The following is a 23623-nucleotide window of genomic DNA, read 5'->3' as shown; positions in this document are numbered from 1 at the left end:
ATTTGCCATGAAGTGGTGGGACTAGATGCCATGATCTTAGTTTTCTGAATGTTGAGCTTTAAGCCAGCTTTTTCACTCCCTTCTTTCACTTTCATCAAGAGGTTCTTTAGTCAGTTATTTTAGGTGCCCCTCTGTCTGTGAATCATTTCTTTCCTCCAAGGACACGCCTTCATCCAACACTGTCATTTCTTGTTTCTCCGGCTGATTCTTCTCAGAAGATCAGGTGTCCTGGGTGGGCATAGTGGGTCTCCTGCCCCAGTGAGAGCTGTGACCTCCTGTGGGTCCTGAAGGGTGTGTCAGTTGCTCCATAGGCTTGGAGCCCCCAGCATTTCTGGGTCCAGGTTCTCTCCCAGGCTCTGCAAGGCTGGTGGCACATTTCATGAGCTGTGATTCAAGCAGGACTTCTGCGACCCCATCCCAAGAAGTGAGGGTCCTCCCAGAAGCCTGACTCCCTCCTGGGTGCTCTCATCACTCCTGTGAGCTCTCCTTCCCTGTATCCTCCCGTCAGCCATGTGAAGTCGGGGCAGGAGAGTGGGGAGGGATCTGGTATGAGGGCAGGCACTGCCCAACCACCAGGGCGTGTGGCCTCGAGATCTCAGAAAGAAGGACACGTCCTCTACCCTGACCCACCAGAGATGTTTGTCCCTTTCTTGCCACTCCTCCCCTAAGCCACACAGAGAGCTTCAGGTGCTTTGGAAGAGTCCCCATGGACATCACGTAGACAAGCATCCTTCCTTTGTCCTTTCTGGGGGGACAAGAACGAGGTCATCAGGCACTTGACTCTTCATACAGTGTAAACATGATTGCCCAGAAACATCAGATGGGGCTTTGCAAGATCTGGCTGCTCACGGTTGACAGCAGCCCTGGCAGTGTAGGGCAGAGGGTATTCATGCTGGGGATCAGGGCAGGGCCTGCGCCTGCAGAGCTCGGGGTCCCTGCAGCTCTGATCTGGCTGCTCTGGGTGGCTGAGCTCTCTCTGCAGCAGAGGTCCAGGGCAGGGAAGCCAACAGTACCAGCCTCTAGGAGGGAGGCCGAGTCTCCAGCTCAGGCTGGGGCTCAGGACTGGCTTCCTGGCCCGGGGAGGGGACAGGCCAGCAAAGAAAGGAGCAGTCCTGGGCTCCTACAAAGCCCGAGCTGACAGGTAGTGGAGCAGAACGCAGGTGGGGAACAGCCCCGAAGCTGGGTCATGGGAACATGGCAAAGGGAGGTGGCAGGACTCAGATGGGCAACAGCTCTCAGAGCAGGGAAGGAGCCAGACCTCAGAGGACAGGACCTAGCTCAGGGCCAGGGGGACTCCAGGGAGGTGCCTGGGTCAGGAAGGCCCTGTGAGCCCGCCGGTGGAGCTAAGTCTCAAACCATCCCCGCCCTGGCCAGTGGACACAGCACCCCCCGCTCAGACTGTCAGGGAAACCTCCCAGGTGGGCGGACGAGGGGCTAGACCTTCAGCCCACAAACCAGGAGCACACGTGTGCTTCTCCACAGTCAGTGTAACCATGCGTGTGCGCCCCGCTCAGTGTCTGATCGCAGCAGGTAAACTGCCTGTCGTTAACGGGTGTGTTATTCTGCTCTAGCAGGAAGAAGAAGAGATGTGGAAAATGTCACCGAGTGTTTTCCTTCATACGATGGAGGAAGGAAATAGCGTCTACAAAGGTCAGTTTACCGGGACGGGTGTGCTGACTGGGGTGCCCTTGTTGGGCAGACGTTGGTGCCCAGTCATGAGAGACTTCTGCTGTTTGCTCGCTCAGTCGTGTCTGACTCTTTGCCTCCCCGTGGACTGCAGCACGTCTAACTGCCCTGTCCGTCACTGTCTCCCGGAGTTTGCTCAAACTCGAGAGTCTGCAAACATGCCGTCTGTCTGCCCATCTCTCTTTTAAAAGTGCTTTGAGCGGCTTCAAAGCATATAGGTGGTAAAAGAGCAAGATGAGAATATGTCTCAACGTCTGTTCTGTTTTAAACCCTTGAGACGTCAGCTGAACATTCTCTTGCTTGGAATGAAAGGGAAGAAGGATTTTCCCTGGATTGTTTAAATTAGGAAAATCAGTGCCGTATGTACAGTAAAATGTTGTAATCCTATTAGTCTAAGACACGTGCTGCATGCTGACACCTAATTCTTTTGTCCCATTTCAGAATGTAATCTGGCTCTTTCGGCAAGTGTATGAACTGGCCTTTGAGATGTTCTCATTATAATTTACTGGAGTGGTTGTCCAATTCCTTTGGTTCCACTCCACCCTCATGATAAATCCCAAAACAGAATGACCTGCCAGGGTGACCCTGGTCATTAGTGCTATTTGGAAACTCCTGAGAAATGCCATAAGGGTGTGAAGTAGAATATTTCCACGCTTGAGTCACGCATGTGGCTCCTTCTTTATTTGGCCTTAGCCAGACCGCAGGGGGACTGTTATTTACTTAATATGTATTTTTCACTGATGGATGGTTTCTACCCCCAGTTAGTTGAGCCTCACCCTTAGCAACTCTATCAGAGTCGTGGCAGGTTTGATGGGCTGTCTGGTTCCGTAGAATAAGAAAGCCCATGTCCCTCCTGCAGTTCTCTCACTCAGCACTAGTGGCCAGGGTCCCACTCGGCTGGAGACGCTGAGCTGAGGCAGAAGCACCGGGAAAGGATGACATCGGAAGGACTCGGCAGCTGCTTTAATGGGGGAGAGAGGAGGTCGGAGGGTAAATTAACATTGATCAGGCGCCCACGACATGGAAGGCATGTTTTCACGCCCATCTCAGTTCTCTTTACAACAACCAGGAAGACATAAACACCACTCAGCCCGGTCAGCAGGTACAGTCGGAGACCTGCCATCATTCATGTTGAGAATCTCAACTTTCCTTCTCTTTTCCATTATGGTCGATTGCAGAATGTTGAATGCATTCCCTGTGCTGTATACTGAAGGACTTTGTTGTTTATCCATCCTGTATATAATAGTTTGATCTGCTAATCCCAAACTCCCAGCCCGACCCTCCCCCACCCGACCACCCCCATGGCAACCATACATCTGTTCCTTACGTCTGTGCGTCTGTTTCTCTTTCGAAGATGAGCTCATTTGTGTCATACTTTAGATTCCACACGTAAGTGGTATCATATGGTGTTTGTCCTTCTCTTTCTTACTTCACCTAATATGATAATATCTGGGTTCATCCATGCAGCTGAAAATGGCATTATTTCATTCTTCTTGTGGCTAAGAAGTATTCCGTTGTATATATGGGACATTTCTTTATCTTTATCCATCCATCTGTCAGTGGACATTTAGGCTGTTGCCATGTCTTGTCTACTGTAAATAATGCTGCTGTGAACATTGGGATGCATGTATCTTTTCACACTATAGTTTAATCCAGGTATATACCCAGGAGTAGGATTGCAGGCTCACATGGCAACTCTACTGCTTCTGTCAGACGTCCACTCACTCACATATTCACTCAGCAAACATTGGTTGGCTCCGGTGTGCAGGTGCAGTGCTGGCCCGGAGGCGCAAGGGCGGCGCATGCCACCAGCAGGCTCAGCACACACCCAGGGGCTGCGGTGGTGGGCGGGTGGGGACCTCGGCACCAGTTGGGTGGCTTGTTAGTCTGGCCACAGCCACTTCCAAGGGACCTGGCTGGGAATCTCGGTAGTCCACCCTGCAGAGTCACAGGCCCGGCTGGGGTGCCCCTGGAACTCAGGGCTAGGCCCCGCACGCAGCTGCCCTCTGTCACAGGGCATTATGTACTGGTCTGCACACACCCTCTCTTGTCTCGTATTCTGCGTATGTATCACCAGACTTCAAGATACTTTCCCAGCCTTTGAACTGTCAGCTCATTTTCTTCTAAAGAACCCCTACTTCTGGTGCTCTGCTGGCTGTCCTTGGGGCTTCCTGCCTGTAAGTCCTTCATTCTCCTGTTACTCACTCACTGTGTTGGAGCCCAGCCGCCAGGGGGTCCTGAGAGTGGCTGCCAGTGTGGAGGGATGTCTCGGGTGCTGGGTGCATCTCAGTAGTGTCTTACACTTGAGAAATGGAGTATTCCTGCCACATCAGTGAACACGGGTGTCATAGCCATCGGCGATTCCAGCCCTCCAGGTGTGAATTTCTGAGCCCTAAGGGCATTCAGGAAGGAGAACAGTACCTGCTTGATCTGGCAGCCATGAGGCTGCAGCCACTCCCTATGGTGAGCACCACGGAACTCTGGATGTGAAACACGCGGGATACTGGCCCCAGAGAGCTGAGAGGCGTATGGAGGAAAGAGCTCAGCGAGCCCAGGCTCTTGCATCTTCCTGTACACAGAACAGTGCTAAGTTCCTTAACTCGAGATATCTGGCTTTCTTTAATTCACAAAAATGCTTTTAACGTTCAGACTACCTGCCCTTTGTTGGAAGACTTCTATGTAACCTGACTCTACCCCACCCCACTCCTCAGAGCAGTTCTCTCAGGGCTACTGGAGATGCTGTCTCCTGGGCTTGAAGTCCTAAAAAGTCCCACTGAGTAAAAACATAACTCTCAACTTTGAGGTTGTGACTGTTTTTTAAGTCAGCACACGCTCAAGACTTGGAAAGCCTGGCTCCCTTCACCTCTGATTGTAACTGCTTGGATGAAGAAAGAAAAGTGGGAGAGAGCAAAATCCTCCTCTACCTTCACAGGGAGTCGGGAGCTTGTATCTAAACTTGATGAGTCAAGAAGCAGATTGGGATCCACATATCTACACAACTGATACTGTGTATAAAGTAGACAACTCATGAGAATGCGCCATATGTATGAAATAGGTGACTCATGGGAATGCGCCATATGTATGAAATAGGTAACTCATGAGAATGCGCCATATGTATGAAATAGGTGACTCATGGGAATGCGCCATATGTATGAAATAGGTGACTCATGAGAACACGCCGTATGTATGAAATAGGTGACTGGTGATAATGTGCCGTATGCATGAAATAGATAACTGATGAGAGTGTACTGTATGTACGAAATATATAACTAATGAAAACATACTGTATATCGCAGGGAACTCTGCTCAGTGCTCTGTGGTGATGTGAATGAGAAGGAAATCCGAAAACGAGGGGATGTATGAATAGGCACGGCTGATTCACTTTGTTGTACAGTAGCAACTAACACAGCATTGTAAAACAACTATACTCCAGTAAAACCTTTAAAATAAATTATTGGAAGAAAAGGCTGGGACTTAAGAAGAAAAAGCAATGTAAGCGTATTATCTAGATGTTATCTTTCTAGATAACAGCTGAAAGAGCCCACGTGAAGCTGGACCTTCACATCCTCCTCCTGTGCGCCCCGTGCTCTTCCTCCCACAAGCTGCTCACACTCACACATCCAGGCTGTCGTGCCTTCTGTTCCCTTTGCCTGGAATGCTTGTCCCTTCAGGCCTCCCCTGAGACCCAGGTGGGATGACAGTCTCCCGCCTCACCTGTGCCCGCCCCAGAGCCGCAATATTTGCCTCCACCTGACTTCCAGGGGTGTGTTCCCATCTCCCCACAGCAGGGCAACAGGTCTGTGAGAACCAGGCAGCTTTGTCAGTCACTCAGTCATGTGTGACTCTTTGCGACCCCATAGACTGCAGCCCACCAGGCTCCTCTGCCCATGGGATTTACCAGGCAAGAATACTGGAGTGGGTAGCCATTTCTGTCTCCAGGGGGTCTTCCTGACCCAGAGATCGAACCCAGGTCTCCTGCACTGCAGGCAGATTCTTTCCTGTCTGAGCCACCAGGGACAGGGCATGAATTTCATAAATTATGAATAAATCAGGTTTATGGATAAATCTGAATCTAGCCAATGCATTTTCAATGAACAAATGAATGTATGAATAAATGCCCTTGGATGGTGTAACTGGAAGGCAGAGTTGTTTTTTTTTTTTAATTATGATCTTTTTAATACTCTCTGGCTTTAAGGTACCGCATTATTTTGATAAAAATTAATTTGGGGGACATCTAACATTCCTATGGGAAGCCCACAGACCCACACAGCAAAGCTCTTGAAACAACCCACACCTTGTGTGTAATTACCCTGTAATTCCATCAAGGCTAAGAAAACTGCCAGCTGCTCGGGAGCAGGAGACATGAGACATGATTTTCCTCGTTGGCTGTTGGGGTGTTTGATGAGTTATCTGACATGTCTTCGGTAACTTACAGAAATTCAGTGTCTTCATCTGAGATTCCTTTTCATAAAAATCAAAGGCTTTCCTTCTCAAAGGAAGCATTAGCATTTTAATCTCTGATACTAAGCCCCCTCCTCGGTCCACTTCTGAGCCGATGAAAACTGCCCCGGCCCTGGCTTCTCCCACTCTCAGATTAAAAACTCGTTCTCTGCTACAGGAAAGAGGGGTCAGTTGTTTCCCTTTGAGAGCATGGATAGCTTCCTGCATTTATAAATGTCCATGAAATTCTTGAAGGGATCGTGCCCTGTGCAAAAGTGTCATGAGAAAAACAACGTTTCAGTGGAAAACTAGGTCCATTTACGTCATCTCTAGTAAAACCCACGAAGGCTGCTCGGAAGTGCTTTATCTGTAAATCGGAGGCACAGCCCGAGTGCGGATGTCACGGGGTGCCACTGCTTCACATAAAGAATCGTATCTTGCTTTCCTTTCTGTTGAATATTGTGTGTTCCTTTCACTATTAAATGCATTACTTCCTGTCTTATCTATCCCCTGAAAAAGCAAAGCAGCTTCCTTTGAATAACAAAGGGGTTTTGCTCTAAAAGACCTTAATGAAGCAGGTGGGTTTTGCTTGCAAAGATTTAATTATCAACCAAGATTCAGTCGTCATCTGTTAGAAGAGAGTTGTTATTGTTATTGCTGAGTGTTGTTGCTTTTTAGTCGATATGTCTGACTCCTTGCGACCCCATGGACTGCAGCCCGCCAGGCTCCTCAGCTCATAGGATTTCCCAGGCAAGAAGACTAGCGTGGGTTGCCATGTCCTTCTCCAGGGGATCTTCCAGACCCAGGGATCAAACCCACGTCTCCTACTTGGCAGGCTGAGATGGTTGAATGGCATACTGACTCAATGGACATGAGTCTGAGCAAGCTTTGGGAGTTGGTAATGGACAAGGAAGCCTGGCATCCACGGGATTGCAAAGAGTCAGACACGACTGAGCAACTGAACTGAACTGAACTTGGCAGGTGGACTCTGCCACTGAGCCAGCACAAAAATCCCGGTATTGTTGATATTGTTGACGAATAGAACATTTTAGCGCAGTTATATTTTCAAGGGGTAAAACTTACCATTTTAAACCCATAAAAAAGAATTTAAACCCATATTATTCCTACATTTCAGAGTTTCCTTCAGTGTAAGCTTATGTAGATTTCAGAAAATGCATAGAGATGGAGCAGTTCCCTTCAGGCCCATGAATTAACCGCCCTTTATGTACTCACACCTCACAAGCTCTGCAAAATCCCCCTTCCACGGGGTTCAGGCCAAAGAAGAAACTCTCAGATATTTATGACTTAAGACATTTTTTCACATCAGAGGAGTGGGATAGACCATGTAGTCAATGTGTTCTTGCCCTGACACTCATGAGCAGGATAGCTGTCTCTTGCTGTCACTCTCCATGGGAATGACTATTCAAAATGACAACTCTTCAGAGCCAGCTTTCCAGACATTTCTTGTGTGCCCATCCCTGCCGCACCTGGCCCCCATCTGTCTTGTTTGGGTCTTCTGCCCCTTGGGACCCCGCAGTCCCAGGCTGGCTACCTCCCCCATCGGGGTGGTGATTCTGCTTGAAGTGAAAGTCGCTCAGTCGTGTCCGACTCTTTGCCACCCCATGGACGAGACAGTCCATGGCATTCTCCAGGCCAGAATACTGGAGTGAGTAGCCTTTCCTTTCTCCGGGGGATCTTCCCAACCCAGGGATTGAACCCAGGTCACCCTCACTGCAGGCGGATTTTTTACCAGCTGAGCCACCAGGGAAGCCCAAGAATACTGGAGTGGGTAGCCTATCACTTTTCCAGAAGATCTTCCTGACCCAGGAATCGAACTGGGGTCTTCTGCATTGCAGGCAGGTTCTTTACCAACTGAGCTATGAGGGAAGCCCTGATTGAACTTTAAAAAAAAAAAAAAATTTATTTGGCTGAATCTTAGTTGCGACACACAGGATCCTTTGCAGCGTGTGGTTCTTTCCGTCGTGGCATTCAGACTCTTAACTGCAGCATATGAGACCTAGTTGCCTGGCCAGGGATGGAACCTGGGCCCCCTGCATTGAGAGCGCAGAGTCTTAGCCACTGGACCCAGGGAGGTTCCCTCCCCTTGACCTTTGACCCTCACCTCTGACGGGCGTCCAGGAGGCACACCCCCAAGCTCCTCCAGCCCCATCTCATCCCATTGTCTGAGCCTCAGCAGTGACTGGGCCACCTCCCACCTGGCCACCCTGCCAGGGAAGAACCCATGGGTGCATCAATTTTATGAAAATTTCAGCACTTTTGTGATGTGTTATCTTTTTCTTATACATTCACAGTCGTCACCCTAGAAAGGATCTGGGCACGTTGAACATCATCTTTTTCAAAAACCTGCCGCTGAAACTTTGCATCACTGGTAGATTTCTCTTTCCCATCTTCCTATGATGGGCCAAGGATTGGTGGAGCCCTGTGCAGGCCACACTGCCCTCGGTCTAGCTGGGGGGAAACTGCTAAGCCTGAGAGCCCTTGCCAGGCCTGAAATCCAGACAGGCCAACCCCTGTGCCCAGCCAGCTGTCCAGGAAGTGAGCCGGCCCATCAGACCTGTGTGAAGTCAGCAGTTTGTGATGACCCTCTTTGGCTTTCAGAAACCTCCTTGCTAGCCTCTGGGAGCAGCATCAGGGTGTCCCCCCAGGACTTGTGCAACCGACCCACACTCTGGAAAATCGGGGCTCCCCGTCTCCCTCCATTTGTGTCCTGTGTGGTCCTGACTCGGATCCCTGTAAGAGGACACCCCCCGTGGTCCTGTGTCCTCTCTTCCACTTGCTAAAAACAAGTGTTTTTAAGTGTTCTTAGCACAGCCACTGTCCCGCCTGGCCCCTCGCCTCTTGGGGATGGAGATTGTTAATAAGCAAAGGACAACATAGGGCCAGGAGCTGGTAAGTGGTTAGGATGCGGGGTCCCCCTGACGGGTTCCCCCCGGCCGGAGCTTTCAGGCCGTTCCCTGCCTGGCTTTCCATTCTTGTGTGTCTGCCTCTCGTGGCCTTGTTGCTCTGTCGCCCTGGATCTGCAGTTCCCACCGTGTCTCATCCCTTCTCCTTTCCTGTCTCACTGCTTCTGCTCACCCCTGGCCTCTGTGATTTACCCAGAGATTCCACCCTCCTTTCTCATCTGTGCGCCCACTTAGCTCTGCCCTTTGCCTACAGGGTTGACCGCTTGGCTCCCTGTGCACCCAGACATGCATTTCTGTCTGTGGCTGTGACTGTTCTCTGGGTGTTGAGTGTAAGTGCCAGCCCCTCCCTACTTGGTCAGCTGTGTCAGGGGACACACTCCTGTCCGATCTTCCACCCCATCACTCACCACCTGCCGTCCAGACCCCGCACAGGCCCCCTTTCTTCCCAGTCGTAGCCATTGTCAGACGGAGGTGGGCATCCCTGCAGCCCTCGACTGCCCTCCCGAGTTGAGCAGCATCAGTGCCCCCAGGGACCAGCGCCCAGCAAAGTGGCCCAGCTACGTGGTGGTTGCAGGTTTGATTCCAGCAGATTTTCATCACAGTCTGAACACAAATTCAAGGAAGAGATCCCTTCCCCAACTGGCGAGTCTTTTTCCCCTGGGAGATCCTCCAGTCCCACGGCCAGGGTCCAGGTGTCTGCACCTCTGTGAACATTTGGAATTCCCCTTCTGAGAAAACGGCTTTATTTCCACTTATTCCAGTGATACAAAATTACCCTTATCTCCTCTAACCATCCTCCTAACTGCCAGGGTAAGGCCAAAGGGACATGTAAAATATATATGATTTCAAAAACATCCCAAAAGTAATACAAAAACACAGCTGTTGAATTCGGGATGAGTAATGGGTATTTGTGTGTTCAGTGTTGGCTTTTAATAGGGCCCAAGGTAAGTCACGGGTAAGCTGAACTAGCAACAAAATCTCTCCCATTTCATTGAATCATGTGAATAATAGAACTAATGGAAAACGTATTACAGAAACAGTCACCTATAATTGCATAACCCCATAATTATTGTTGTTGCTGTTCAATCGCTAAGTCATGTCTGCTCTTTGTGACCCCATGGACTGCAGCATACCAGGCTCCCTTGTCCTTCACTGTCTCCTGGAGTTTACTTAGATTCGTGTCCATTGAGTCGGTGATGCCATCCAACCATCTCATCCTCTGTCGTCCCCTTCTCCTCCTGCCTTCAATCTTTCTCAGGGTCTTTTTCAATGAGTCAGCTCTTCACATCAGGTGGCCAAATGATTGGAGCTTCAGCTTCAGCATTTCCAATGAATATTCAAGACTGATTTCCTTTAGGATTGACTGCTTTGATCTCCTTGCAGTCCAAGGGACTCTCAAAAGCCTTCTCCGGCACCACAGTTCGAAAGCATCAGTTCTTGGGCGCTCAGCCTTCTCTGTGGTCCAGCTCTCACATCCATACATGACTATGATGGTACAGAATGGTACCATTTGTTTCATACTTCGTTATTAGAGCTTTTCACATTAGCAATTTCCTTCTTTATTTTTCAGATGTTGTACAGGCACAGTTCTTCCATTTGGAAAGTGGAAAAGAAGGACATAGGGTAGAAAATTGAATTTGTGTTATATTTCACGAAACTGCCTTTGTTAGTCTTCATGTAGAAAAAAAATTCATTTTCTTTTTCTTTCTCCTTCTGGAGTGCAGACCTGTGGAAGAATAAAGACGAATCGTGGAATTTCCCCCAGGACTATGACCCTGAACTGATTAAGGAAGACAAGCGGAAGGAGCTGGAGTCAGAGATCAGAGTGCAGGTAAAGTGGCTTTAATGCCGGAGTCCTAGTCAAGTCTTCCACTGCAGCGCTTCTTTATAACGTCCTGTTCGTGACCTACCCAGAATTTAAGCTGTTTCTAACTTTGCAAAGAAAACACAAAGCAGGCAAGTTCACCTAAAACATAGTATCTTTTATATTGACCTAGGTTGATGAGCTGATGAGACAGGAACTAAAAAACTTGAAACTAGCTGTGAACAGAGAGAAGGAACTATCAGCGAGAACAGGAAAGAAGAAAGGAGGTAAAAAGGTGAGTGATGCTTACGCTCGGGAGGCAGAGGGCAGAACTGAGCTGTGACCAGGAGCCCGGCCCCAGAGGCCAGGGTTGGTCCAGGCATCCTGGCTGCCCTGGGCTGCTTTCCAGGAAACGTGCCTGCCTGTGGTGAGCTTCCCTTGGTCCACTGTGCGTTGGTGCACCAAACGCGTAGCCCTCAGGGTTGTGGGATCATAAATGGGATAAATCCAGTCTGGGAGTGACCTCCCCACCCTCCTCACTGCGGATCCGTGGTACCCAAGCCCACAGGTGGGATGAGAACTCTCAGAGGAGCTAGGACATGTGCCTCAAATGCCCACCGCCCTGTAGAAGATCTGTGGGGGAGGAGGCCAGTGGCAAAGAGCGGCTTCTTGGAGAGTCAGGGAATTTGATGAATTGAATTTTAAGTTGCCACTCATCCATGTACCAGTGGTTTAGAGGCCAGTCAGATCCCAATATTCAGTGTTATGTACTGGGGTCCTGTGATAATAGAAAATGTTCCTACTGGTCTCTGCCCCCACTTGCTGGCATGGAACTCCTGGAACCCTTGTAAATTCCTAAGTGATAAGTGCACCGGAAGCCTCTCTTGTTACAATGAAGCAATTCTGGGTGGGTTTCTGGGTGGCTCCCAGGTTGGGGCTTGTTCCCACCACAAAGACCAAGCGGTGATCAGAAGCCTGGAAATCACAGTTCCATCTACCCCATTCCCAAGAGAGGGGAGAGGAGCTGGACATGGAGTCAATACTTGATCATGCCCGTGTGAGGGGGTTTCTGTAAAACCCCAATAATCACAGGCTTTGAAGAGTTTCCAAGTGAGTGAACACAACCACATGCTGGAAGGGTTGTTGTTGTTCAGTCTCTCGGTCGTGTCCGACTCTTTGCGACCCCTTGGACTGCAGCACACCAGGCTTCCCTGTCCATCACCATCTCCCGCAGTTTGCTGAAACTCATGCCCATTGAGTCAGTGATACGATCCAAGCATCTCATCCTCAGTCACCCCTTCTCCTCCCACCTTCAATCTTACCCAGCATCAGGGTCTTTTCAAATGAGTCAGCTCTTCACGTCAGGTGGCCAAAGTATTGGAGTTTCAACTTCAGCATCAGTCCTTCCAGTGAAAATTCGGGATTGATTTCCTTTGAATTGACTGGTTGGATCTCCTTGCAGTCCAAGGGACTCTCAAGAGTCTTCTCCAACACCACAGTTCAAAAGCATCAATTCTTCAACGTTCAGCCCTCTTTAAGGTCCAACTCTCACATCCATACATGACAACTGGAAAAAAACAGAGCTCTGACTAGGAGGATCTTTGTCAGTAAAGTGATGTCTCTGCTTTTGAATACACTGTCTAGGTTGGTCATAACTTTCCTTCCAAGGAGCAAGCGTCTTTTAATCTCATGGCTGTAGTCACCATCTGCAGTGATTTTGGAACCCAAGAGTATAAAGTCTGTCACTGTTTCCATTGTTTCCCCATCCATTTGCCATGAAGTGATGGGACCGGATGCCATGATCTGTTTTTTGAACGTTGAGTTTTAAGCCAACTTTTTCACTCTTCTATTTCACCTCCATCAAGAGGCTCTTTAGTTCTTTTTCACTTTCTGCCATAACAGTGGTGTCATCTGTGTATCTGAGGTTATTGATATTTCTCCCAGCAATCTTGCTTCCAGCTTGTGCTTCATCCATCCCGGCATTTCACATGATGTACTCTACATAGAAGTTAAATAAGCAGGGTAACAATATACAGCCTTGACGTATTCCTTTCCCAATTTGGAATCAGTCCATCATTCCATATCTGGTTCTAACTGTTGCTTCTTGACCTGCATACAGGTTTCTCAGGAGGTAGGTATGGTGGCCTGGTATTCCCATCTGTTTAATAATTTTTCACAGTTTGTTGTGATCCACACAGTCAAAGGCTTTGGCTTCGTCATGAAGCATAAGTAGATGTTTTTCTGGAATCCTCTTGCTTTTTCTAGAAGGGTACCGCACCCCAACTTCATAGAGACAGAAGCTCCTGTGCCCAGGACCCTCCCAGACCTTGCCCTACACACCTCTTTATCTGGTTGTTCTTCTGTGTCCTTTATCGTGTCCTTTGATGACTTGATAAGTGTGTTTCCATGAGTTATGTGAGCCACTCTAACAAATTCATCAAACCAGAGAAGGGGGTCATGGGAACCGTAGATTTATAGCTGGTTGATCAGAAGCACAGGTGACAGTCTAGACTTGTGATTGTCATTTGGAGTGGGGTGGGGGCAGTTTTGTGGGATATCACCCTTCACCTGTGGGATGGGACTCTATATCTCCAGGTCAACAGTGTCAGAATTGAGTTAGATTGTAGGAGCCCCAGCTGGTGTTGCAGAAGATTTCCTGGTGGAGGAAACCCCCATACAACTGGCATCAGAAGTGCAGTGAACGTGGTTCCCTTGGGTCCAGAGCCAGCTGTGCCTCTTGGGCCAGGATACTCCAGGCAGAGGAGCTGGCGGGGGTGTGGGCTTTCTCAAGTTCCCACAGTGCATCAGCCCTCCCTGGGACTCACACACTCCCTGAGTTTGTCACACTCTCAACTGCATTAGCGATTAGTTTGCCAGCCCAGGGGGACGTGTGGTGTCTTTACAGTGACTCTATCCTGAAGCCTTTTGTGTTGATTTTACACTTTACAGTTTTACGGCTTACCTCTGACTCTTCAGATTAACACCTGAATGTCCTTCATGCACCTCTTCTGAGCCTCCATCATTGTAGCCCAACGCATGCTTAGTCGCTCAGTCGTGTTCCACTCTTTATGACACTATGGACTGTAGCCCACCAGGCTCCTCTGTCCACGAGATTCCCCAGGCAGAAATACTGGAGTGGGTATCCATTTCCTTCTCCAGGCAATCTTCCTGACCCAGGGATTGAACCCAGGTCTCCTGCCTTGCAAGATTCTTTGCCATCTGAACCACCAGGGAAACCCATAGCCTGATGAGGGTTCTCTATATGTAACTCCCATAAATAGGTGAGGGCACCTATTTATGCCACCGGTTGACCCTGTTAATGAATTTCCTGTCTTCAAAAAGTGATGCTGTAATGACTGAATGGGGCAATCAAGCCAAGCAAAAGGGAAAATGAAGACAGGAGGTGGCTGCACCCCTCCAGCTGCGACTCGGCTTCCTCTCCTTAGCCAACAGCTGGTCATCCGTCTGGCGCTGCTGCCCCTCCCACTCCTTGAAGCCTGGCGTCCGCCCTCCACCATGGCCTAGCTCATGAAGTGTCCCAGGATGGGGTTGCTGTGAATTTCCCTCTTGGAATTAAACTGGTTGAACACACAATAGATGTGCTTAGGGTACCCCCAACAGATTGATGGTAATTGTGTAAATGTAGAGTTTTGAGTTCTCAAAACTCCAATCCATGCGACCTTGGGAGACATAAATATGATTTCGTTTCGTAAGCTGAGACTTAATTAGCTATATTAAATCCCCTCCTTAAGAAGACCATTAGAAGAAGGGGAAGGGACAACCTTGAACATCGGAAAGGAGAAAAAGGACTCAGAGGGATACAATTTGGCTGTTATTCCAGCTTTATCCAGAGAAAGTGAGTTGATCAGAGATTATACAGCCACCTGAGCACCCCTCTTGAAATACAGATATGACCTTAGCACTCCATACTGAAACCCTTCAGTGACATCCTAGTTCCCACAAGGATAAAGCTGACAATCTTCTGCCAGGCTGACAAAGCCATGCTTGACCTGGGAAGGGCTCCGTCTTCAGGCTCATCACCCCCTTCTCCCTCCCTGGCTGCACTCCAGCACCCTGAGCTTCCTCTTTGTCCGTCAAACACGCTGCGCTCCCTCCCCCCACAGGCTGCTCTCTCTGGAACTGTGTTTGCTCCCACACCCTCATCCTGAGTGTAGTTAAACCCCTACTCATCCCTGGGGTCAGTCCAAGTGCTTTCTCCTCGAGGAAACCTTCTGGGACCTCTGAGTAATCCTGGTGGCTCTGCAGGCACTGGACACTGTGCTGCAGTGGCCTCCGGCTGCTTTGTCACAGTTTTCGTGTTATATTTACTGACAAGATCTTTCTGTTAGTATCTGCCTTCCCGTATCTACTGAAGTGCAGGACTGTGTGACTGTCTTTGCTGCTCACTATTGTAAACCTTTCTGGCACACAGCAAGTCCTCAGCACATATTTTTGAGTGAGTTAATTCATCAAATCCAGATCCTATGCAGATTGACCCCTCTCAGCTAGATCAGGGCCTTAAGATGCCACAGTCATGGCATTGGTGAAAATTCAGCGCATCCAGGCACCTTCTTTGCTATTCTATACTCAGCAAGCAACCTCCCAGTGAGTTACTGTGGTTTCGTGTTTATTTTGTAACAGGAGAGAAAGCTATAGCCTATTTCAGCAATGATACCTCACAGTACAGTTTAATCTACTTAGCTTACAGTTTTGTCCACCTTCTCTTGTGATTTGGAGATACAAAAGCTGATATTGAGGGACAGATCATCTTTACTAATTGTTTCTTTCAGTAGTATTTATTGAGCACTGTATGCCAAGTGCAGTTCAAGGCATTTGAGGTCCACAAGATAACGAGACAGACAAAGAGTCTGTCCTGGCAGAAACAAGTTTCCAGATCCACAGGACTGTCAATCAACTCTGGAAGGGGTGTGGCCCCCATTATGACATCACTGCCATAGCAATAGCATCCATGGCAGGTGCTCTCTGGGGAGACGGCCCACTGTGGTCTGGCCATGGTTTCCTCATCCTGTTCTGGAGTAACCTGGAGTGTGTGTGGCCCCCAGCTTTGGCCATGGCCAGTGTGGGCAGATAGAAATTTAGAATCGTCTTTTTAAAGAAACAAATGAACATGCTACAACTGAAAAGTATGGTATCCAAAAGTAAGAAGTCTTCTACCTGGTTTAACAACAGTGTGGACATAGTAAATGTAGGTTGACCTCAAAGGCAAATCAGTAGGAAATACAAACTGAAGTAAAGAAAAAATAATAATATAAAGAACAGAGAAGAAGGGAGATTTGAGGCATAATCAAATGTTGTAACATATGTGCAATTAGAATTTGCCCAAAAACAGGAGGATGGAACAGAAGCAATAAATGAAAAAGTAATGTTTGTTAAATTTTCCAGTTCAGATGAAATACACAAAGCCACGAATTCAAGAGCTTCACTGAGGTTCAAGAAAAATGAGGTCCAGACACGTCAGTCAAACGCTGAAAGTCAAAGGAAAGTCTGACTAGATTTTTTTTTTTTAAAAAAAGCACATTTCCTTCAGGGTCATGAAAAATAAGAAAGACTATGGAGTCTCTCCGCAGAAACTATGAAAGCAAGAAGGAACGAAGTGGCATCCTGAAGGACTGGGGAAAAAATAATCACCAATCTAGAATTCATACCCAATGAAAATATCCTTCAAAACTGAAAATAGAGATATTTCCAGACAAACAAAATCTGAGAGGACTCGTCAGCCACGGACCCACAATGTGAAAACACTAAAGGGATGTTATTCTTCAGGCTGAAGGAGAGTTAGCTCAGGTGGGAGAACAGAGAGCAGAGAGGTAAAGGGAATTCTCAGCTCTGAGAAACGGGAACATGGGGCAAATGTAAAAGGCTGAGAACTCCTAGAATAACCTGGCTTTTAAAGCAAGCAGAGTAGGAGCCATGTGTGTCTGTTCCATATACACAAATAACATACAGAAGAAAGGACAGACAGCAGTAAATGGGTGTGTGGCTTGATTGCATTTCTCAGGGAACCATGAAGGGCTAATCTAAGGTAAATTGTAATAAGCTGATGATGTGTTTTGTAATTTTTTTTAAATGATACTAAAATGTATAGCAAAAGAGGAATAGCAAAGATAAGTAGAGAAATAAAAATTAATTGAAAAGGATACAAGAAGGAAAAATAGGAATAAAAAGAAAAGTAATTTAATAAATAATGAAAAGAAATGCAGAGGCTCATAGCATAGTGGGCTTCCCTGGTGGCTCAGTTGGTAAAGGATCCGTCTGCAGTGTGGAAGACCTGGGTTCAATCCCTGGGTTGGGAAGATCCCCTGGAGAAGGGAAAGGCTACCCACTCCAGTGTTCTGGCCTAGAGAATTCCATGGACTAAGTCCATGGGGTCGCAGAGAGTTGGACACAACTGAGTGACTTTCACTTCACTTCACAGCATAATACAAAAATGTTTAGGTTTCATTGAAAGTCACTCATCATACAAGAACCTGGAAGATCTCAAACTGAAGGAAAATAGATAGTAGATCCCAAGTCTGAAATGTCAGAGATGTCAGAATTATCTGACAAACATTTTAAGGTTGTCATGGTTAAAATCTCTCAATGAGTAATTATGAAGCTACTATACACAGATTAAAAATATATAAAACCTCAACAAAATAGTTTATGATACAAAGAAGAAACAGATATTTTAGAACGGAAAAGTACAGTATCCAAATGATTGGTTGAGCTCAGCAGCTGAATAAAGGTGACACTGAATTGGACGATAGGACAAGAAATTATCCAATAAGAACAACAGAGAAAATCAATTGAAAAAAAAAACAAAAGCTAAACAGAGAATCAGGGACAGTGGGACTGTTAAAAAAAATCTTACATTTACGTCATCAGAATCTCAGAAGAGAAGGAGGATGAAACTGAAAAAGCATTTTGAGAAATAATGATTGAAATCTTCCCAAATTTGATAAAGAGATATAAACCTGCAGATTTAAGAAGCTGAGTGAACCCCAAACAAAATAAATCCAAAGAAATCTGGTCTGAGATACGTCATAATTAATCTTCTGAATACTGAAGACAAAGAAAAAGTCTGGAAAGCATCGAGGGAGAAAAAAAAAAGTGACCCTTTACCTATGGGGAAAAACACCTTAAATGCCTGTGGATTGCTCACAAGAAATTGAGACTAGAAGAAAGGATACAGTACCGTTTCAAGCACTGAAAGAACTTATATGCCACCAGAATTTATACCCAGCAAAAATATTCTTCAACAGTGAAGAGGAGGAAATCAAGATGAAGGAAAACTAAGATTTTTTTTCACCAGTAGAATCACCCTCAGAGAATTTCTAAAGGAACTTCTTTAAATAAAAAGGAAAACCTGGAGTACCAGAAGGCAAGAAAGAACTTGTAAGCAAAAACATAGGTAAAAAGAATAGGCGTTTCTGCCCTTTCTAAATTATGTTATTTGATTGAAGTAAAAATTATAATAATGTTTGACATGGTTCTCAATGTATGCGGAGGAAATATTTTAAAATGTTAGGAAATGATGGGGGTATGAGCTAAAGGATATAAAGGGAATTACAGTTTTTCTACTTGACTCAAAATATGACATGAACAGACTGTGATAGCTATATATATAATGTAACACCCAGGGCAACTGCCAGAAAACTATCCAAAGAGATACACTTAAAGAACACCATCAAAGGGAAATTCTAAAAAAAAAAAAAAAAAATGAAGTCACTCACAGGATGACAGGAAAAAACAAATAAAGAAACAAAAAATATAACAGAAAAAAATAAAATGGTAGACTGAAGTCCTAACATATCAATAATTACATTAAATACAAATAGTGTAAATACAATAATTAAAAGGCAGAGATTAGCAAAGTGTATTTAAAAATATGACCCAACTATATCTTCAGGAACCTCATTTGATATATTATGATATAAGCAGGTATAAGTAAAAGGATGGGGAATATATACCATGCAAACAATCAAAAGAAAGCTATTATAATGTCACGTAAAGGAGATTTCAGAGCTGAGAAAATTGTCAAAGACAGGGAAGAACCTTGTATGTGGTAAAAGAGCCAAACCACAAAAAACATGGTAATCCTAAATGTTCATACGCCAAACAGCAGAACCACAAAACATAGGAAGCAAAATCCAATAGAACGAAAGGAAAAACAGAAAAATCTACAATTACAATTGGAGACTCAACACAGAATTCTCAAGAACTGATAAAATACTAGGCAGAAAATCATTAACAAGGATATTGAAGAACTCAACACCACCAGCAACAAACAGAATCTAGTTCACATGTATAGAGCACTCTACTCAACTTCCCTGCTGGCTCACATAGTAAAGAATCTGCCTGGAATGCAGAAGACCCGAGTTTGGTCCCTGGGTTGGGAAGATCTCCTGGAGAAGGAAATGGCAACCCACTCCAGTATTCTTGCCTGGAGAATTCTGTGGACAGAGGAGCCTGGCAGGCTACACAAAGAGTCGGACACTATTGAGTGACTAGCACCACCCAACAAAGAGAATGCATATTCAAGTGGCCACAGAACATATTCCAAGGGGGACCATATTTTGTGCCATGGAACATATCTCAATAGATTGAAAAGAGTTGAAATCAAGAAGAGTGTCTTTCCCTACCACAATGGACTCAAACTAGAAATCAGGAACAGGAAAGTAAGAAGAAAATGTCCAGGCACAGGGAAACTAAACAGCACACTTCTAATTCATAGGAAAAAGAAAAACAAGATGAATAAAAGCATGTAACAAAAATGTAAGATATAAAAACACCTGGGATACAAGCAAAGCAGCCCTGAGAGGGAAATTTATGGCCTTAAACACATACACAGGGGCTTCCCTGATGGGCCAGTAGATAAAGAATCCCTGGCAGCTGAGCAAGTCGGTCACCCTAGGCCCCCAACACTTTTGCCATCATGGGCCCCTTCCTGGATGAAAAAAATACTAAAAAGATTACATGACTGGATTGCTATAAAGACAAGTATATACCAATAGGGGCTTCACAGTGGTAAAGAATCCACCTACCAATGCCAGAGACACAGGGACACGCGTTTGATCCCTGGGTCAGGAAGATCTCCTGGAGAAGGAAATGGCAACCCACGCCAGTATTCTTGCCTGGAGAATCCCATGGATAGAGGAGCCTGGCAGGTTACAGTCCATGGCGTCACGAAGAGTCAGGCATGACTGAGCGACTAAGTACAAACAGATACACTAGAAAAAAAGAGGGAAAAGCTCAAATTCATCAGCCAAGTTCCTACCTTCAGAACCTAGAAAAAGAGGAGGAAAAAAAAAGTGAGCAGAAAGAAGAAAATAAAGACCAGAAATCAGTGAAATTGAAAACAGAAAAACTATAGAAAGTAAATAAAACAGAGCTGAGGTTTTTTGAAAGTTATCAGTAATTTACAAACCTCTAGTAAGACTAACAAAGAAAAAACAAGTCACAAATTACCAACATCAGGAATGAAGCAAGGGTTGCCACCACTGACTGCAGACATAAAAAGAATAATTTCATAAAGGATACTATAAACAACTCCACACACATAATTTGACAACTTGGCACAAGATGGACCCACTTTCCCTAAAAAATACAAACTGCCACAACTCATTTGATAGGAAATAGATAAATTGACTAGCTCTACAACCATACAGAAGTCGAATTGTAATTAAAACAGTTCCCCCACATAGAATCTCTGGGGCCAGACGATTTACTGGAGAATTCTACCAAATGTTCAAAGATAGATTAACTCCAATTATACACAGTCATGTCTCGAAAACAGAAGAAGAAGGAACACTTCCCAACTCATTTCATAACAAGCTAGTATTACCCTTAAATGAAAACCAGACAAAGACAGTACCAAAAAAAGAAAGTTGTAAGCCTGTATCCCTTGTGAATATGGATGCAAAATTCCTTAGCAAAATATTATCAAATAGAATGAAACAATAAAGAAAATTATAAACCGTGACCAAATGGAGTTTATTCCAAGAATGCAAGCCTCATTCAATATTTGAAAATCAGTAATGGAATCAACTATATTAATGGACTAAAGAAGAAAAAAAAATCACACGATCATATCAGTTGATACAGAAAAAGCATTTGACACAATTTAACACTCATAATAAGTTCCTCAGAGAAACTGGGATAGAGAACTTCCATAAGGTGATAAATTAACAAAAACACCCACAGCTAACTTTTTACTTAACAGGGAAAGACTAAATGTTTTTTCCCTAAGACTGGGAATAAGGCCAGTGTGTCCACTCAGTACACTTTCATGAATATAGTGCCAGACATTAGCCAGTGCAGTAGACAAGAGAAGGAAATAAAAGAAACAGTCCTTATTTGTAGATGACATGAATAGCTATTTAGAAAATCCCAAGGACTCTAAAAACTCCTAGGAATAAAAAAGTGCATTCAGCAAGGTTTTAGGATACAAGGGGAACATATAAAAATTAGTCATATTTCTGTCTACTAGCAATGAACAGGTAGACACCAGGATTAAAAATATATCACTTAACATCACTCAAAAATGAAATACCTAGGTGTAAAGCTAACAAAACATGTATAGGACTTGTATGCTAAAAGAACACCATGCTGATGAAAGAAATCAAAGACCTAAATAGACAGATGTACTATGCACATGGATTGGAAGACCACATGTTGTAAAGATGTCAGTTCTTTCCACACCAGTATACTAGATTAATCCAATTCTTATCGAAGTCCCAGAAAGATAGTTATAAACAGAGATAAGATTATCTTAAAATGTATATGGAAAGACAGTGAATCTAGAATAGCTAAGATGATTTTGAAAAAAGAGCAATAAAATAAAAAGAATCCATGCATGTGATTTCGAGGCTCATTATACAGCCATAATAATCAAGACTGTTTGCTGTTGGTAGAGGGTTAAACCACAAATCAGTGAAACAGGACAGTTGAGGTATAGGCTTGCACAAATAAACCTGACTGATTTTTGACAAAGATGCAAATGTAATTCAAGCAGAGAGGATAACCTTTTCAATAAATGGTGCTGGAGCAGGTGGACATCCACAGATTAAAAAAAAGAAGAAAAACAACCTTAAGTCTTACATACTGTACAAAAATTAACTCAAAATGGAGCATGGACTTAGATGTAAAATGTAAAACTATAACTTTTAAAAATATATAGGGGGATAAACACAATGGAATATTACTCAGCCATAAAAAGGAACACATTTGAGTCCATTCTAATGAAGTGGATGAACCTAGAACCTATTATACAGAGTGAAGTAAGTCAGAAAGAGAAAGATAAATGTCGTATTCTAACGCATATATACGGAATCTAGAAAAATGGTACCGAAGAATTTATCTGCAGGGCAGCAATGGTGGAAACAGACACAGAGAACAGACTTACGGACATGGGGCGAGGGGAGGAGAGGGTGAGATGTATGGAAAGAGTAACATGGAAACTTACATTGCCATATGTAAAATAGATAGGCAACGGGAATTTTCTGTATGACTCAGAAAACTCAAATAGGGGCTCTGTATCAACCTAGAGGGGTGGGATGGGAAGGGAGATGAGAGGGAGTTTCAGAAGGGAGGGGATGTATGTATACCTATGGCTGATCCATGTTGAAGTTTGACAGAAAACAACAAACTTCTGTAAAGCAATTAACCTTCAATTAATAAATAAATAAAATTTTTAAAAATTTATGGAAAAAATACATAGGGGAAAGTCTTTTGGATGTAAGGTTAGCAAAGCCTTCTTAGAATTAGCACTGAAAGCACAGATCCATTAAAGGAAAATTAGGATTTCATCAAAATTAAACATGTTTGTGAAAGAGCCTGTTAGGAGGGTGAAAAGACAAGCCACAGATTGGGAGAAAGTATTCACAAACCATGTATCTAATGAAGATCTAGTATGTAGAACATAAAAAGAACACTCAAAACTCAACACTTAAAAAAGAAAACAATCCGATTATAATACGGACAGAAGACATGAACTGACATTTCACCAAAGTGGATGTACAGAGGGGAAATGAGCACAGAAAGGATGCCTGTCGTGAGCCATTAGAAAAAAGCAAATTAAAACCACAAAGAAATCACTCCACACCCATGAGGATGGCTGAAATAAAAGCACTGGCAACATCACAGGGACAAACCATTATCACTCTTATATGATTGGTGGGAGGGTAAAATGGTGTGATCAGCACATGAAATTTGGCATTTCTTAAAAAACCTAACATGCCACCGTGTGTGTTCAGTAGGTAAGTTGTGTCCGACTCTTTGCAACCCTGTGGACTGTAGCCCGCCTCTGCCCACGGAATTTTCCAGGCGAGAATACTCTAGTGGGTAGCCATTTCCTTCTCCAGGGATCTTCCAGACCCAGATATCCAACCTGCACAGGAGGACTCCTGTGTCTCCCATGTTGGCTGGTGGATTCTTTACCACCTGGGAAGCCCACGGCAACTGCCATACAACCCAGCGATTGCACTCAGGAGCATTTACCCCGGATAAATGAAGGCTTACACGCACACACACACGCATTTGTTGTACCATAATCAGTTCATAATAGCCCCAAACTAGAAACAACAATTGAGAGAAGAGTGAACTATTCGTGCATACAATAACCTGGAAACATTTCCTGAGAATTATTATGAGTGACACTGTTTCCACTGTTTCCCCATCTATTTCCCATGAAGTGATGGGACCGGATGCCGTGATCTTCATTTTCTGAATGTTGAGCTTTAAGCCAACTTTTTCACTCTCCACTTTCCCT

General features: G+C 45.1%; 1 protein-coding gene across 1 annotated transcript in view; it reads left to right on the top strand.

The window, feature by feature from the left end:
• IQCA1 (IQ motif containing with AAA domain 1) overlaps positions 1 to 23623 on the top strand; it is a 187889-nt gene that overhangs the window by 101050 nt on the left and 63216 nt on the right. The window contains exons 9-11 of the mRNA XM_010862043.1: positions 1575 to 1650; positions 10775 to 10881; positions 11048 to 11149. Coding sequence (XP_010860345.1) covers positions 1575 to 1650; positions 10775 to 10881; positions 11048 to 11149 — 285 coding nt within the window. The remainder of the gene's footprint in view (positions 1 to 1574; positions 1651 to 10774; positions 10882 to 11047; positions 11150 to 23623) is intronic.

The sequence above is a fragment of the Bison bison genome, unplaced genomic scaffold (genome assembly GCF_000754665.1).
Source record: "Bison bison bison isolate TAMUID 2011002044 unplaced genomic scaffold, Bison_UMD1.0 scf7180017864475, whole genome shotgun sequence".
NCBI classification, from domain to species: Eukaryota; Metazoa; Chordata; class Mammalia; order Artiodactyla; family Bovidae; genus Bison; species Bison bison.
The sequence above is the reverse complement of the archived record's forward strand: the minus strand, read 5'-3'. Positions and strand labels throughout refer to the sequence as shown.